This window comes from Passer montanus, unplaced genomic scaffold (assembly GCF_014805655.1).
Source record: "Passer montanus isolate IOZ18808 unplaced genomic scaffold, ASM1480565v1 scaffold10, whole genome shotgun sequence".
Lineage (NCBI taxonomy): Eukaryota > Metazoa > Chordata > Aves > Passeriformes > Passeridae > Passer > Passer montanus.
This window is the reverse complement of record NW_024356505.1, coordinates 38,056,668-38,073,025: the sequence shown is the minus strand read 5'-3', so window position 1 is coordinate 38,073,025 and position 16,358 is coordinate 38,056,668. Positions and strand designations below refer to the sequence as shown.

The following is a 16,358-nucleotide window of genomic DNA, read 5'->3' as shown; positions in this document are numbered from 1 at the left end:
CAGAAATTAGGTGTGTTTTAATTTCTCTCTCATTCTCTTTTCTTGGACTGTAAATGAAGAGCATTTCTGCTGCCACAAACAGTTCCAGCACAGGTTCTCTGTCATCTGACAGCTCTGCAGCTGGCCTTCCCATATCTCCCCATCCCAAGAGTTTGTCTGAGAAGCCAAGAAAATTATTAAGTTATTTAACAGTTTGACTGTCTGGTTTGAAAAGTGTCACTGTGGCAATTTCTGAACCTGGAAAGAAAGCACAGACTGAAAAAATCTGAGTGGGGAATCAGCACTGAGTGTTGAAATCCTTATTCTGTGAAGAGCTATTCTCACATTTAATTTGGTCAGTGGCTGAAGGTTAGCTGTTGCTGTGTTCAACACTGTTGTTGCATTCCTTCAACTCAGTTTTATGAAAAGTCCTATGCTAAAAAGACAGAGAGTTTTATAGTTAAAACAAGTGTAATAATCTCAAAAGATAACCTTTTCTGAGTATGAAAGTGATTTTCCTACCTAAGGGTCTCTGACTACTTTCAATAAGGAGCCTAGATTGCTATTTAACCTTGAAAAAGGCTTTCCATCCAACAGAAAGTCTTGAATTTTAGAGACTTTCCACAATGAAGTATTTTGGTGTCAGAGTGGGAAACTTGAGAGCAACCTTTCAACCCAGTTTTTAAGGTGACAGAAACTGTAGTAAAAATTTATGTGAGAACGAGCAATGAAATCTTGGCCTAGGCTTGGTTTCATCACGGGGGTTTTTGCAAGGATGGAAAAAAGCCTTTTTCCAGCCCATGGGGATGTTCCAACTATCATATCATGTTTTTATGTAGTGTTTTTACTCTGTTATACCCTTGTTGGTCATCCACATATTCCAGTGTTGTGATACAGTAGGAATTCAATCTAGAGACTGAACAGTGAGGGTCTATGAAGATTTTTAAAGAATAGAACAGATTCTAGTAACATGCAGGCAAGGTGAAAAACTGGAAAATGCCAGAGGGACCATCTGTATAAATACATGAAGTGTAAATAACTTGCCAGTAAACTGATAATTGAGTTATTGAGGAAACAAAGCTGCCTCTGGCATTTGTTGTTCCTCTTTCTCTGTCCTAGCCCTTTTCCTCAAGTTTACCAGGTAAAGAAATAAGATTTATAGATATTGGAACCATGGAATATCACAAATATCACTTACAGATCTGCTTTTGCAAATGTTTTGAGACTAGAACTCATGTCTAAGTGACTGAAGGATTTAAGTTGTGTTATTTCAGTTTATAAATGTGGAATTTGGGACCAACAGATTCAGCAAAAATTACTGTGTGGTTTTTTTTCCTCTGTCTGAAAGAAAATGAACCTCCTTCCATGCACCTTTTCAGGTCACCCACCATGGCTGGAGGGCTGTTTGCCATGGACCGCGAGTACTTCAATGAGCTTGGGCAGTACGACAGCGGCATGGACATCTGGGGAGGAGAAAACCTGGAAATATCTTTTCGGGTAAGCAGAGAATTTGCAGCTCTGTAGTTGAGTGTCTGTGGCTTTTTCTTGGGTTGGTGGTGGAGCTTTTCATAATAGCTGTAAAGAAGCATAGGGAAAGAAGAATTATGCAAGTTTTTGAAATTAGTTTATGAGCATTGTCTAATGAATTTCACAAGTTCATTAGAGATGTGTGGCTCACAGCAATATTGCTAAGACTTAAGTATATGACATCTTAGTATATTTCCTTGGACAGTTCAGCCTCCTTTTTGAGGACCTGGAATTGTAAAGTTTTCTGGAACTAAATTGAGAGTCATGGAGAGGAGTTGTCTTGGTTGGAAAAGTAATGAGAAAATCATAATCAGAAGATCTGAAAATGGAGCTGCATTGGGCTTCCTGTGTTTTCTCTCATCTTCCCTGTCACTCCACTGAAAGAAAAAAACTTACTGTGCTTAATGTTGTGCTTATCTCTTTATTTTTGTAAAGGGCATTCATCAGCAGGTTTGACAAGAGTCTGCCTGAAAATGATAGGCTATCATGACAGATACTAAAAGGGGATTAAAAGGTGAAGTTAGCATAAAAAAAACCAAACAAACCTAAAACCAGACACAAAACCACCAAAACTTTAGAGAATCTGTCAGAAAACTCAACATTAGTGTTCAAAAATAAGAGCTGGAATTTCATACATTTGAGTGACTTTAAAGGAGTGTGTACTGAATAAATAAAATCTTTCAATTTTCAGTATAAATGTAATTATTAGGTATCTGAATAGAAGTGTGTGGAGTGTGAGAGATTATTGTTGTTATCTTGTAATACACAGTTTCAGTAAAAAGGGCTTTGAAATATTGGAACACATTCAGAGGATTTAGAGCTTCTGGAAGTCCCTGTCTCTCTGGGGGAGGGTTGGAAAGAAGTTCAATCTTTATCTTCTCTAGAAAGAGTTTTAAAAGTGTCTTGATTATGAACTGCTAATGTGGGATGATGTTATGGGCCTGGAGAACATATTAATCCACCAAAGGACCAGTGCTGGTAATTTGCTGGAAGATGAAGTTAAAAAAGCAATTAAAAAAAATAAATGGAAGTAGAGTGTAAATAAAGTGTAGATCCCTGGTGCCAGAGATAAAGACTCCTAACTGTAGCATCTGAATGGGAACAGTGTTTCTGAGTTCCCCTATCTTAGCAGAAGCAAGCAGCTCTGTCCAATAAGTTTCCATACTTAGTTCCCTTGATGACAAAGGCTGGTCTTTGTTATCTGTCACAGAATTGTGGACAATTTTCATGCAGATAAATAAATTTAGGTAACTTAATCTGCAGGATGAGTCCTAGCCCAAAAATCCCAGTCTTTTCTGCTAGGTTGTTAGAGCAAAACAGCAAAATTTTCTGTTTGTCTCTTGAAAGCCATGATGTGTTTTGTGGAAAGTGTGGTCATATGAGAAAAAATTATCTTGTGTAGCATGGAGATCTAGAAATCTAATTTGTCAGAAAACATGACATGAAGGCCAACATTGCTGGCACCTAATCCTGTATAATGTATAAGGTATACCTTGAAGAAGGGGAGAAGTTAGTGAGCAGTCTGAACAGCAACCTGAACATGTTCTGTTTTTTTATGGACAGATCTGGATGTGTGGTGGCAGACTTCTCATCATCCCCTGCTCCAGGGTGGGACACATTTTCCGTAAGAGGCGTCCCTATGGCTCCCCTGGGGGACAGGACACCATGGCTCATAACTCCCTGAGGCTGGCACATGTGTGGATGGATGAATACAAGGTAAGAGGCAGCTCTAGGTCATGAAATCAATTTACTGAATGGTTATTGACTGGTTTGTTTGTCAAAGAACCCTGTCGTAGAGGAAGCTGTTATGTCTCTGATGAGGTTTTCCTTCTGTAGCCTGAACTCCTAATATTAGTTCTGATAGGAGTTCCTAATTCTGTAGAGTTGTCATTTGGCTTTTGAGTGCTCAAGTCTCCTCCTTGTTACTTTTCTGCCTGCAGGAGGTTGAGTTTATGCCTTTTTAGTGAAGTAAAAGATGATGGATGAGCTTCTGTAAGCTCTGCTTTGCTTTGTGTCCAAATCAGTATTATGTGGCAGCCATGTACTGTGCCTTCAGGTAGTTTCTATGTTGGTAAGATAGAGATTTTTTTTGGCTGCTTGTTTGCTTTCTATTTTAATTAGCAATATGCTTCTTAGTCTGTCTTGCCCTGGAAGAGCAATCAGGATTAACTTCTGGATTCAAGGGTGAGTGTATTCCTTCCTTGTCTTCAGATCTTGATACTGATGCTTTTAAACATAGATCAGGTGCTTCTGAGTCCCTCATCTCTGGGATACTTAATGACATTTTGCCCTCTGAGACCATAGGATTTGCTGTGTATTCAGTTCCTGTAGTCCCTACAATTTCTATATAAGATATATTTAATTAATTTTATATTCTTTAGAGGTTTATGTTTCCTTTCCCGTCCTTCACCTCGATCTTCAATTTGAGGAATCTGTTAGAGGGCATTAATTTTTATCTCCATTCTTCATCTCTGTAATGCTTTGGTAGATCTGATCTATCACCTTCCCTTTTACCAATGTCTGGGCACAGTTGTTTTGTGGTTAATGATGGCTTTCTCTGAAGCTTGGACTTGTTTCTTTGTTATAATTTCCTGCTGAACTGCTGAATTTCCAGCAAGCACTTGAACTGCTGATTCTAGCAGTCTCTTATCACAGATTTGTGTCCAGAACTTTTCCAGCTGTTTCTGCTCTGATTCTCTGATAGCTGCCAGAGAATGTATGGAAGACAAGCTTGGAAATATATTTTTTAAATAAGAATGATGCAGATATTTAGGGCCAGTATAATTTACTGTAGCAAGATAAGACTTAAATGAGTAAATATCAGTATTTAATAAATGAAATGGCATAAGGGAAATGATTCAGCAGAATTGCAAAGCAAAAGTATAAGTTCGTGTGTACAGTGGTAATAAATAACAGATGCAAGGTAGGATACCAACATTTGAACTTAAACCAGGAAAGAGAAAATTAGAATAGCAGAGCTGCTTTTTCAAGCAGGCCAGATTGTGATGTCCAGTCTGTCTCCAGACTTCCTCAGAGCTGGCCAACAGTCCAATGTACACCCAGTACACACTTCCCCTTCCTCTGCTGTTAAAACAGCAGTGATACACCAAGCACATCCAAATGCTCAAAGATCTTGGTGAGGAGAGGTGTGTAACTTGTCCAGAGGTGATTCTGTCTGTTCTCTGAGTATCAGATAGCAGGAAATAATTGAAAACTGTCAGAACCACATCATGGTGGGTGAATTCCAGATGTCTCCTAGAGATGAATGCAGCAAAATACCATAGTTCAGTGGCCTGAAAACTGAATTCTAAATAGTACCTAGTAAACAAATTCATTTGCAAATACAATGCCTTTTCTGTGGGCTCTGTAACTCTTTCTGGAATTAAATGCTAAAAAGGGATTTTTTTTTTAACTTTTAGCAATAGTATTTGTGCCACATTATACATTCATGAGTTCCTGTTTGTCCCCATTGTTGTCTCTGCATTGGAGTCAAACAGATTGGGTTGGAATCTTAATCTATCTTCACCTAATCTGTAAGATTCTGAGTATTATCATAAAATAGGATGTGAAAAAAAAACATTGTGGGAGCCTTCTTGGAGATGATGCAGATGAATGGAAAGAACTGAGCTTCCCAGAAAGCCCAGGTGACAGTTCTGATCATTCACATGAATAAGGTGTGTTCCCACTGAACTTCATGATATTAGTCCCATTTATAGGTCTATTCTGGAATGGTTTTGGCCTAATCATTTGTAAAGTTGGAAGGCTGGAAACTGTGTAAGACAAAACTCACTGCAATCCCACAACAATGAAAACAATCCATTGAGCAATCAAAAATAATTTCAAGAAACTTTTGTCAGATGAGGCTGCTGATGGTATGTGCATCTGTTTTTTACTTACTGATTTTAGGATGCCTGTATTGCCAATGGAATAAAGTCAGGGACTGATTTCTTTCTTCCTCAAGTTGGCATCTAAAAAAGATCAGGACATTTGTACCCAAGAATTATCTTTAAAAAAAGCCAACAAACACCCTCAGTTAGAAAGATTAGCTCAGAGTTAGGCAAGATTAAATCTCACTTCCTGTAACAATTCAAGTATTGCAATTTCCTACTGCCAGTTTCAAACCTACTGAAAGCACTAGCAAAATGAAATGAAATTTTGGGAGTTCTGGAAACAGGAACAATTTGGAAGTCAGTAATCTGAAATTTTTTTCTCCTTTTCCCCAACCTGTTTCTCTTAAACACAGGAGCAGTATTTTGCTTTGAGACCTGAGCTGAGGATGAGGAGCTATGGAAATATCACTGACCGTGTAGAACTGAGGAAGAGATTGAACTGCAAGTCCTTTAAGTGGTATTTAGATAACATCTATCCTGAGATGCAAATATCTGGGCCCAATGCCAAAGCTCCACAGCCAGTTTTTATTAATAGAGCACAGAAACGACCAAAAATAATCCAGCGTGGAAGGGTAAGAGAAACTTAAATATATGGAATTCTGGTGTGTTAATTATTATGAGACTTTTTCTTAAAGATTTTCTCAAATACAACAAAAATAGTCTGTTTCCATAAGCTTTGCAACAAGCTGTCTTGAAAATAACAGGATTTTTGTCAAATCAATCTGATCTATATTTCAGATCATCCTTAGACTAGATACTGTTCCATGAGGTTTCTTACCTTGAAGTTCTGGTTTAGGAAGTTTTGCAGTCTTTAGAATGTGTTTTCATGGCTGTTGGTTCTGAAGATGGATTTGGATAGAGAAATTTGGCCTCAAATATTCACACTCTGTTGGTTTATGATAAGAGTACAGTGTAATTAGTTTCCAAACACATTGCTTTTACTGGGTAATTTTCTGCAAAGGTGAACATTTGCATCTGAGGCTGATAATGGCTTTTCTAGTCTTGGCTGTTAGCTAATGAACAAAAAATGAGTTTTTCTCCTCTTTTTTGCTTCAAAGTAGAAGTGAAGAGAGAAATTTTTATGTGTATTAATGAAGGAGATAATGATTGAATTCATGCCTTAGCTCTGACACATTTGCTTATGGGTTTGTATGCAGGCAGAGTCACCAGACAGTTGCATCTGCTCTTTCCAGAGTCAGATTTACTTAAAGTGTGCTTTTTTGTGCTTCCCAAAAATAATGGATAGTTTCAAACCCAAGGCAACTATCTCAATGTCTTCTCTGTGGAAGAAAAGACTCTGGAATGAACTGCTTCATGTGCACACAGGTTATGGTTAGCAGGTTCCCTTTTAACTCAATAGTTGGAAGCATTTAGTAGTGATGTCGCCCCAGGCTGCAGTAGCTGCTGGTTCTGCAAGGAGTGAGTCAGGAGGACCTGTGTTCATGCAGGACCTCTTGACACCATTGGATTTTTTTTCTTGGAAGCAGCTGTCTGGGAATCCTCAATTTGTGCAGTATTTTTATAGCAACATCCCAGCCAAGCTGTGAAGTTTGTTATGTGGTTTCCCTGAATAAAACTGATGGGCTGATTCCCCTAGTTGTTGGATGCTGTTACTCCCCTAGTCAGACCTTTTCTTCTTTTTAAAAATTAATGGCTTTTTGCTTTCATTCAGACAGAAATTTAACAGATATTGTTGATTTTGGAGAGAACCCCTTGAGGAATCTGAATATCTCAGCATAACACTTAAGGTTAACTCTTCACAGCAGTTACTTACCATGGCTTAATTTTGAGAAAAACTTTGTGCACCCCTTAAGAAATGGGGAAAAGAAGCAGAAAAATGCAATTCCTTGGCTTGGTTCTCTGGGGTTCAAGAATTATACCCAGCATTGTATGAGAGAGTCAGCTTTGGCTCTGATGGCTGTATAAACTATTTCCAGATGCCTGCAAGGAACAGAGTGATCAGCCAATGTCACCACTGTGTGCCAGACTCTTTAGGATTTGGGAGGAATCACTCCAAATCTCAGTTTATTCTCAAAAACTAATTGGGCCACAGATAAGTGGTGGTTTGACAGCTGGGAAGAAATGTAATGATCACAAATGGTTGCAGCTGTTACCAGGGTTATCCAATGCTGGCCATCGTGGCAAATAAAACAAAAAGGACAAAAATCATACAAAACTCATGTAGTCTATGGTTTAAAAACCTTCTGTTGAGTGAGGAATGATGAAAATGGGATCTGTGCTAGATCTGGGGTGTGAGGAAATGTTGCTTAGAATGTTTTGTGTAATTTGTTCTAGATGTGTGTGGGGAGCAGGAGAAGCACGGTGCACTCAAGGCAATTGTTGTTGTGCCTTGGGACAGCTATTTCCAGAAATGGTGTTTAGTGAAAAATATTATTTGTGCTAATTGTTGCTATCATGTGATCAAGCAGTTTGTTCCTTTTTATTACTGGAAGTGTATTTTGGTTTCTAAAAATTTGTAGAGTCAACAGCAATGCCAAGACAGCTATGGATGTCTTCATAATAAAGTTCAGCTGGCTAGTTAATCAGCCTGGCCTGGAGTTCAGGACAGTAAATTCTTTTTTCCCCTCTACATCCAGCTCCAGATTGGAAAGAAGTATTTTTAATGTGGGTGTCAGATCTGAGGCCCTGCCATCTCTCAGCTCATAGTGTGCAGGCAATGTTGGCTGCCTGCAGAGCCTGATCCCCACCACATCAGGGGAAGAAAAATAATCAAGCTGGAAAGAAGTCATCTGCTGGCCAGCAGTTACTTCAGAGCATGTGTGTAATTTAAAGCCAGAATCAGAGGTGTTTTCTCTCCCCGAGTAGCTCTGTGAGGATTCATCAAGATCTTAATGATTTTTTTAATTCTTGAAATAGAACAACCTAAACTTTGTACAGCAGAAAATGTTTTGGATGTCTCTTAGGGTGGGCATCATTGTTCAAATCAGGATAGATTGCCAGCTTGCTGAGAGCCTCCTTGTTTGCTTTGATGGTGGGTGCTTGCAATTCTGCATCACAGGACAGGCTTCTGACCTGAACTCAGTCCTCTGATGCACCATTCCCCTAAGTCAGACTACTTGGGGCATTAGAGCAAAAATAGCATTTAGATGCTTGTAGAATGTTCTCTTCCTCCCTGATCCATCAGTATAACACCATAGCTGATAACAGTGGCTTTTCAGTTACATAAATGCTTATGAAAATCAGTTTGCTAACAACAGAAATCTCTGCAGCTGTTTTTATTTCTCAGGGAGGTGGTTCTGATCCATGAAGAGAAGCTGCAGGAGGAGACTTATGTTTAAGCTAAACTGTAGTAAAATGCAGTTTAAATAATTTAATACAGTCAATATTCCTGAGTAGAATTTGTAGGGCCTTAGACTTCCATGGAGAGTGAAGTGGGCAAAGAACCTTGACAGAGTAGAGCCAGGATGTGTGTACTGCACGTGTACCAGAGAGAGAAATCTTGATGTAATTAGAAAGCAAACTGGAACTGTTTCATGCAGTTTTTTCTCCAAATTATCTGAAAAACAGAATGGTATTTTAAAAGGGAAGATTATTTTAATAACTGGAAGTGTTGGCTGAGTTTTTTTCAGCACATTGACTATCAAACTCTTTTCCTTTTGTAGCTGTATCACCTCCAAACCAACAAATGCCTGGTAGCCCAGGGCCACCCAAGTCAGAAAGGAGGCCTGGTGGTGGTTCGGGAATGTGACTACAACGATCAGAACCAGGTATGAGATTCCCAATGATACTGAATAATAATTCATGTCTTTAAAATGACCAATATGTTCTCCTGCTGGCAAAGTGCCCTGGTGTGACATCTCATCAGCAGACAGGGTCATTCAAACCACAGGACACTGTGGAGCTCCTCCTAATGCTGAGTGTTGGCTATTATGATCTCCTGTCTTTATGGCATGAATCTCTCTATTTGGCTGAAGCTGCCCTAAATTGGCTCCTGATGGGTTCATAATCCACTCATTGGCACTTCAGGATTTGTAGCAGCTCTTTCTGTTGGTTCCTCATACTGGAATTTAAAGCAGCCCTTTCCTGCCCTGCTGGTGTTTGTGTACTGCACACCCAGTCCTCTGCTGCTGGAGTGGCTGCAGTTTGGGATAAATGAATGAATTGTTGTTAAATAAAAGGAATTCAGAAGATTCTTTGGCTACAGGTGAATTGCTGATCTGGGGATTAGTTAGAGATAGATGTGAAAACTTAATGAGAATTTTTGGATCACTACATGAAGCCTTTGCTGTTTCACTTCTTTCAGGTGACAGAAATTCAGGACTTGGATAAAAAGTCTCCAGGATAGAGAGATCTTCAGCTAATGCCATAAAGGCTTACATAGCTAAGAACTACTCTGAGAACTTTATGATTTAGGAGCCCGTGGGACCCAATTCTGAAAGCTAGTTTGGAGCTAAAGAGAAAAGTAATCAAAGGCACAGAATAAATGGAGCATGGCACGGGCAACAGTTCTCAGGCTATGGAAACTGCAGCAGTGGATTTGTGATAGTCCCAACAAAATGCTGTGTGCTTTGTCACCTAATGGGACTTTCTGCCTCCTGGTGTGGCCTTTCCAGCTGAGTGTGACAGAGGGAAGACAGAGGGGTGTTTGCAGTTCTCTGGATAAGTGTGGCTGGCTCTTGACACGTGGCCTCCAGGTCTGGTTGTCAGACAGGAGCAAGTACAAGTACATCCTTGTACTTCACCTCTGGAGCACTGAGAAATCATCACTGTGACTAAACTGCCAGTTCCTGTGTTAAGGGGGGATTAATTAAAGCTGGCATGAAAATGGAGTCGTTCCTATTTGATCTGTTCCATTGGCTGTAAGACAGTCAGCAAGTCTTATAAATAAAAAAGGCTGTGTGAGTGTAATAGTGACTGATGGGCACCAACCATCACCAAGTGATTGGACATTTGCAGTGCCAAAGCTGCAGTTCTGAGCCATTCTGTCTTTGGGTGAGAAAGCCTGGGCATGGTGTCTACACAGTTATGCTTCCCTTCTTCTTGCTGCAATATTTCTCATAATGAAGTGCCACATGCCTGAAGGAAAATCTCTGTTGATTTTCCACATCAAAACTTTTTTCTGACTTTTTTTAATCCAGGAGAACAAATCTCAGCTATCCCTTTGGTGCTGAGAAAGACAAAATCTGTGCTCTGACTGTTGATCTTTGGCTTCTTTTCTCATGAATCTGGTTTACTAGTGGTAAATGTAGCAATTTTTTCTCATAAAAAACCTGGCTGTGCTCTCTTCTTTCACAATGATTTTGTTCTCCAACCAAGTATGTCAACCAACACTGTTTTTCTGCTATTAGACTTATTTTGTTCTCCTAATAAATCCCAAGAGTGCATTCAGCCAACTTGCTGTCATAACCTCTTGAACAATCTTGCTATAGATATGTGAGAACAATGTAGAGAAAGATGACTTTTATTTAGCAGCTTCTTATAAAAATAGCAAGAAACACCCTGACTATTGGAAGCTTTTAACTGTAGTTCCACTCAGCTTGTTGGCATTTTCAGCTGGTTTTGCTCTAGAATTATCTGTTTTGTGCCTTTATCCTAGGAAAAAAGCCTGTGTTTGGTCTGATGAATGCCTGTCTAAAGTCATGGGACTGGCCTTAAAAGCAATTCTGTTTTGCCTTTGGTTTATGCTTGCTTTGTTTTCTCTAGCCTTCATGGCTGCTAAGCAATTTCAAATTCTCATTTAACTAGATTTAAAAGAAATAACAGGTATTCTGTAGCTTTCAGTTGTATCAGCATTATGGGCAATCCTTTTCATTGTAGTTGACTGAGATGGTCATCATTAAGTAGAGTTGAAAATTAGTCAGGCCCACCACACTGTCCTGCTTTCTCAGGCTTGACATGACTGACACAGTTCATATTTTTGCTATAGAAACAAAAACTACTTCCCTTTTTATTTTCTATCTAGAAAATATATTAAAAATTATGTCTATAAGTTATAATGAAAACTAGGATGCTCCATTAACTGTAGCAGAAACACTCTGGGATACTTCTGGGGACTGGACACATTCCCAGTTTTAGAAACCAAAGTCTTCACAGTGATGCTCTCCTAACTCTGCTAGTTAGGAAGTGAATGCAGGTTGAAAATATCCTTCATCTCTGTTGCCTCTTTCTTTATTAGATTAGATTTTTTAATGGTTGTGTTTGGGGTTTTTTTTGGTGCTTTTTTTTTTGAAAATACATGGGAGGATAAAAGAAGAGAGCTCTCAGAAATGAGACATAAATCCTGTCTGCCTACAGACTTTAGATACTGTGCTGCCTGCCAGGAGTTTCTTTCTTGTATGGGGCTGTTGCTCCTGACAGCCTTTGGCAACAGGAGCTGAACATTATCCTTTCAGTCTTCAGCAGAAGATTAGTTAATAATTTTTGGAGTATGCTAAGGCTTGCAATTGTGTAGCAAAGAAACCTTATGGGGTGGCTTTGCTTTCCTGGTGCTTGAATCTGTTAGTAATCTGCAAATTCATAGTGATACTCTAATCTGGATTCAGGACCAAATTTGGGCCTATTTTTCCTCTTTCCTTTGTCTTCTACACTAAATACATAATTAGTTTGAAATTAATTTTGGCTGTCTTGTGTAAGCCTTTCTGGAGAATTATCACACTGGATTTAAGCCCTGCCTTGTGTTCTTTGCCATTATTCAGTTTTTTATTGAAGATCTGTTCCCTGTGTCACTGCAGTCTTCTCTCTCCATTCTTACCAGCTCATCTCTTGTTTGGACTTGGCTCCATCATTCTTCTTTCAATAGCAGTTCTCTCTGGCAAGTCCTGCCATTTCTCCATTCTCTCCTCCCTCTTTAATCTTGCCATGCTTTCTTTTCCATGGCAGGCTTTAAACAGAAAAGACAATTTTAGAAGGCACAAAATGCCTGAGGTTGGGGCAAATTTTAATGTGATCCCTGCACTACTTCCAAGGAGGCCTTCCTTGTGTTATAACAGTCACTGTGATAATGAACTGTGTGCTTTCCAGTCATGCTGTGCCCCAAATCCCAGCACCCCCCAGAAGGCTGCTCTTAGTTTCAGAGGCCAAAAAAAGAGACAAAGCAAAATTGAAGTGCCTGACTCAGACTCTCCTGTTGGTTATGAGAGCTCCAGGTCTTCCACAGATGTGATCTTGGCCAAGGGAGGGAGAACCAACAGCTCCCGCAGTTGAACCAGGCTGCTGTTCCTGCTTCCCTGAATGTCCAGCTGTGCCAGATGTGCCTTGCTGGGAGCCAGCAGGGTTTGGGCATGAATGGCAGCAACTGAAGGTGCCTGACACGTTTCTGTGCCAAGAACAAAAATACCTGCTCTGTTCAAGCAGCGTGTGGGAGAGGACAAACAGAGGCAGCTTCAGTGTGTCCGTGTTGCTTGTTGGAACTGACAGTTGATTTTTTTCAGTGTGATCACAGAGAAACTCTTCTGGCATGTAAATTCAGGAACACATTTGCAGTTGAAGTTGCAAATATGAACCAGTGCATTCCTGCTTCATGCAGGTGGGCCCTGGGGAAGGGGCTGCATTCCATTCTCACCACATCCAGATGTTGAAGCATCTCCTCTGTAGGTGAACAAAGATTCAAGGAAACTGCCCTGAAACATTGCAATAAATGTCTTTCTGTGTTCTGTTTCAGGTCTGGATTTACAACGAGGATCACGAGCTGATTTTAAATAATCTGCTGTGCTTGGATGTTTCGGAAACTCGCTCGTCCGATCCCCCTCGTCTCATGAAGTGCCACGGCTCTGGTGGCTCTCAGCAGTGGACATTTGGGGTAAGTGGAGAGGCTGCCATATGGCACATGTAATCAGTGTCTCAGTCAGGGACAGGAGCACTAACAGGACATCAGGGTTGAGTTTAATTGTGACCAAAGCTCAGATGTGCCAAGGCAGTTGCAGTGCACCAGGCTCAGCCCATGGTTCAAGCAGCCCGACTTTCGCTGTGCTCTGGGACATGCAGGCCCTTTGCAACAAAGAAAGGCTCAGTGGAGCTGCAGAAACCTTTCTTCTGCCACTCACAGCACTGTGGCTCATCTGGGATATGCCAGAGAGAACAAAATCCACCCCAGAGCTTTGTTGTGTTGTGTTTGCAGGCTTGAGAGGCAGGAGGAGTCCACGTGGTCATTCCTGCTTAGTGCTTCAAGAAGCACAGGGCAGAGGAGTTGCTTCTGCCCTGTTATTGATCTCATTAGTTTAATTGTTAAAGCCTGGAGTGGCCAATCTACAAATCTAAGCCAGTGCTGCTCACACATGGAATTTGTTTCCTGGGTGTTCACTCAGAGGCTGCCCCTCACATGCCCTCAGCCTAGCAGAGGGTCTGTAGCACCAACATGGTTGAACCAAGGGAGGGAGAGCCCTACCAGCACTGCCAGTGAGCTTCCAACACAGCTCTGCACAGCCTGTCTCAGGTTCCTACCATGCTGCTGCTTGGCAGCTTCACAAGGGGAGTCCCAGAAAGGCTGAATTAGGCCTGAAGAAGGCTCAGAGGGGCATGAAAAGGCAAATGGAAGGTGTGGGGCACCTTTCCCATAAGGAATGTGAGAGCTGGCTGGGGCCCTTTAGGTATCAAGCCTTTTGGAACAAGGGGAACTCCACTGAGTCATTGATACAGGGAAATACTAACTGTGCACTGCCAGCTGTGGTACAAGGCTTGGATTGGGGGGAATCAAACAAAACAGTGTTTTGTTTTCTTACCATGTCCTCCTGCTTCACTGCACATCTGGTTGTGGCCAAAAGCAGAGCAGAGCCTGGCACGGCTGTGCTCCTGTATCTGCTCCCCCTGTGCACAGAGCAGGGGGTGGCTGCCCATGGGAGCTGCTGGGGCTGTGCAGAGAGCCCCTAACAGACAGCTGCAACAGGCTGTTAGTGGAGGAGATGGCAGAGTCCTCTAAAGGATCAGATCTGTTTCCTTGTCACTCTTGGCTGGGGCTTGGCACCCACCAAGCACAAGGCCTGTCACAATGTGAGGCAGCTCCCCAGCGTGTGGGTGCTGAGGGCAGTGGCACTGCTCATGCATGGTCAGATGCAAACAGGTACCTCTGTTCAGCCTAGAGAAGAGAGAGCTCCAGGGAGACCTTAAAGCATCCTTGCAGTGCCCAAGGAGGCTTCAGGAGAGCTGGAGAGGGACTTCTTCCTAGAGCATGGAGTCATAGGATGAGGGGGAATGTCTTTAAACTGACAGAGGGCAAGTTCATGTTCAATATTAGGAAGAAATTCTTTGCTGTGAGAATGCTGTGATGCTGGTACAGGTTACTCAGAGAAGCTGTGGATGCCCCATCCCTAGAAATGTTCATGGCAAAGTTGTATGGGATTGGAACAGCCTGGTCTAGTGGAAGGTGTCCCTGCCCATGGCAGGAGGGTTTGACCTAAATGATCTTTAAGGTCCCTCCCAACCCAAACCATTCTAGGATTCTATGACCTGTCTGTGCCCACTACAACCTTGTGGGCTCTCTCTTTGCTGAGTGCTGGGGAATGGGTTTGATCAGCCCTCCACCTCATTAAAAGACTGTGGTATAAACAAAATCCCAGCTGGGGGCCTGTGAGGACGCGAGAGCCTTTGTTTCAAAGTCTGGATGTGGTTATGGGGTGTGCTGTGCTCTGCTGCTGTGGGTCTGCTGTGTCAGGGAGGCTGCTGAAAGGCTCATTCGTCAGAAGGAGCACCCCCTCCCCTCGGGCATCACTTCCAGCTCCAGTCTGACAATGGAGAACAGAGATTTTAGTAAATAAATCCCATCTGTCTTTGTCTGCCCTAGAAGAACAACCGCCTGTACCAGGTCTCTGTGGGGCAGTGCCTGAAGGTGGTGGATCCACTGAGCCACAAGGGCTACGTGACCGTGGCCATCTGCGACGGGTCCCTTCCTCAGCAGTGGCACTTTGAGAGCTGAGGCAGCGAGGAGGTGGCTGAGGAGAGTCCAGCTGAGCCTGGTGCCCCTTCGGCCACGATCTGAAGTCATTCTGGAGGGGTTTGTGCAGAGCCCTTGGCTGCTACACCTGGCACAAGCATGGAAGGACCTGCTGGAATGCCCTGCCCCGAGGAGCTGAGCGTGGGAGGGTCCAGGAGGTCACTGGTCCCTGGTCACACACTGAGAGCAGCAGCCCCACTGCCCCAAGGAGTCAAATTCATCATCAGTTCCTTGGATGGTCCTGGATTATTGGACTGGTTTTAAGTAAGAGAAATCATTAGAGCAATGTAATTTAAATGGTGAGATTTCAGCTTTGTGGATCTTCTAAATGACAATGACAGAATGGAGACCTCCTTGACTATTTCATGTGCAGTATCTCAATAATTTACATTTCTAGTATGGGATTATTGGCCAAAATTATTTTACTTTTTCTGGAAAATATTTTTATTCCCTTTTATCTTCTGATAATTGTCATTTGAAATATTTAAATTTAGTTTTAATTTTAGGACATTTCATGTAGTTTAAGTTCTTTGCTGTCATTCATCACCTCATATTTAAAACAAAGTAACTATTGCAAAGTCTATTTTGATGACTCATGACAGTAGCTGCATTTAAAATAAAGTATCAATTTTTTATTAATTTGTATGGCCTTACTCTTTGTAGCTGTTAGACCAGAAAGCACCAACTTAGACACTGGTGGAAACTAATGTTCAGACACTTGAGGTCTTCCCTTGTTTTCACTCCTTTTCTCCCTTCCTCACATCTTGGAAGGCTTGACAGATAATTACTGGGTTTTTTTACTCCACTTCTCTGTTTTCATTTATTTTACTATTTCTCCGACTTCCTGCCTCAGCTTCTCCAGCGTGTGGAAGCTCCTGCAGAAGAGAAAAGCTGCTCTTACCAGTGTGTTTTTATTTAGCACCATTGTTGGCCTTGCTTTCCACTGCACAGCCACGGCCTTCCCTGGGAACATGCAGTTCGGATTTTGGAAATTCCAGGACAGCCTTGCCCTTCCACTTGGGCAGCAGGAACATTCTCCAACTGCACAAATACTCCAGCATCCACTTACTGCCCTT

At 41.7% G+C, this 16,358-nt stretch overlaps 1 protein-coding gene across 7 annotated transcripts in view; it reads left to right on the top strand.

The window, feature by feature from the left end:
* GALNT11 (polypeptide N-acetylgalactosaminyltransferase 11) overlaps positions 1 to 15,921 on the top strand; it is a 44,080-nt gene extending 28,159 nt beyond the window's left edge. For 5 of the 7 annotated variants that reach the window (XM_039704044.1, XM_039704054.1, XM_039704078.1 and 2 more), the window contains exons 7-12: positions 1,359 to 1,476; positions 3,070 to 3,222; positions 5,750 to 5,968; positions 9,020 to 9,124; positions 13,018 to 13,155; positions 15,133 to 15,921. In XM_039704044.1, the coding sequence (XP_039559978.1) occupies positions 1,359 to 1,476; positions 3,070 to 3,222; positions 5,750 to 5,968; positions 9,020 to 9,124; positions 13,018 to 13,155; positions 15,133 to 15,264 (865 nt within the window). In that variant the 3' untranslated portion in view covers positions 15,265 to 15,921. Of the gene's footprint in view, positions 1 to 1,358; positions 1,477 to 3,069; positions 3,223 to 5,749; positions 5,969 to 9,019; positions 9,125 to 9,660; positions 10,684 to 13,017; positions 13,156 to 15,132 lie in introns of those variants that run through there. The other 2 variants (XM_039704086.1, XM_039704095.1) reach the window with 2 other exon arrangements.
* Positions 15,922 to 16,358: the final 437 nt, after the last annotated feature.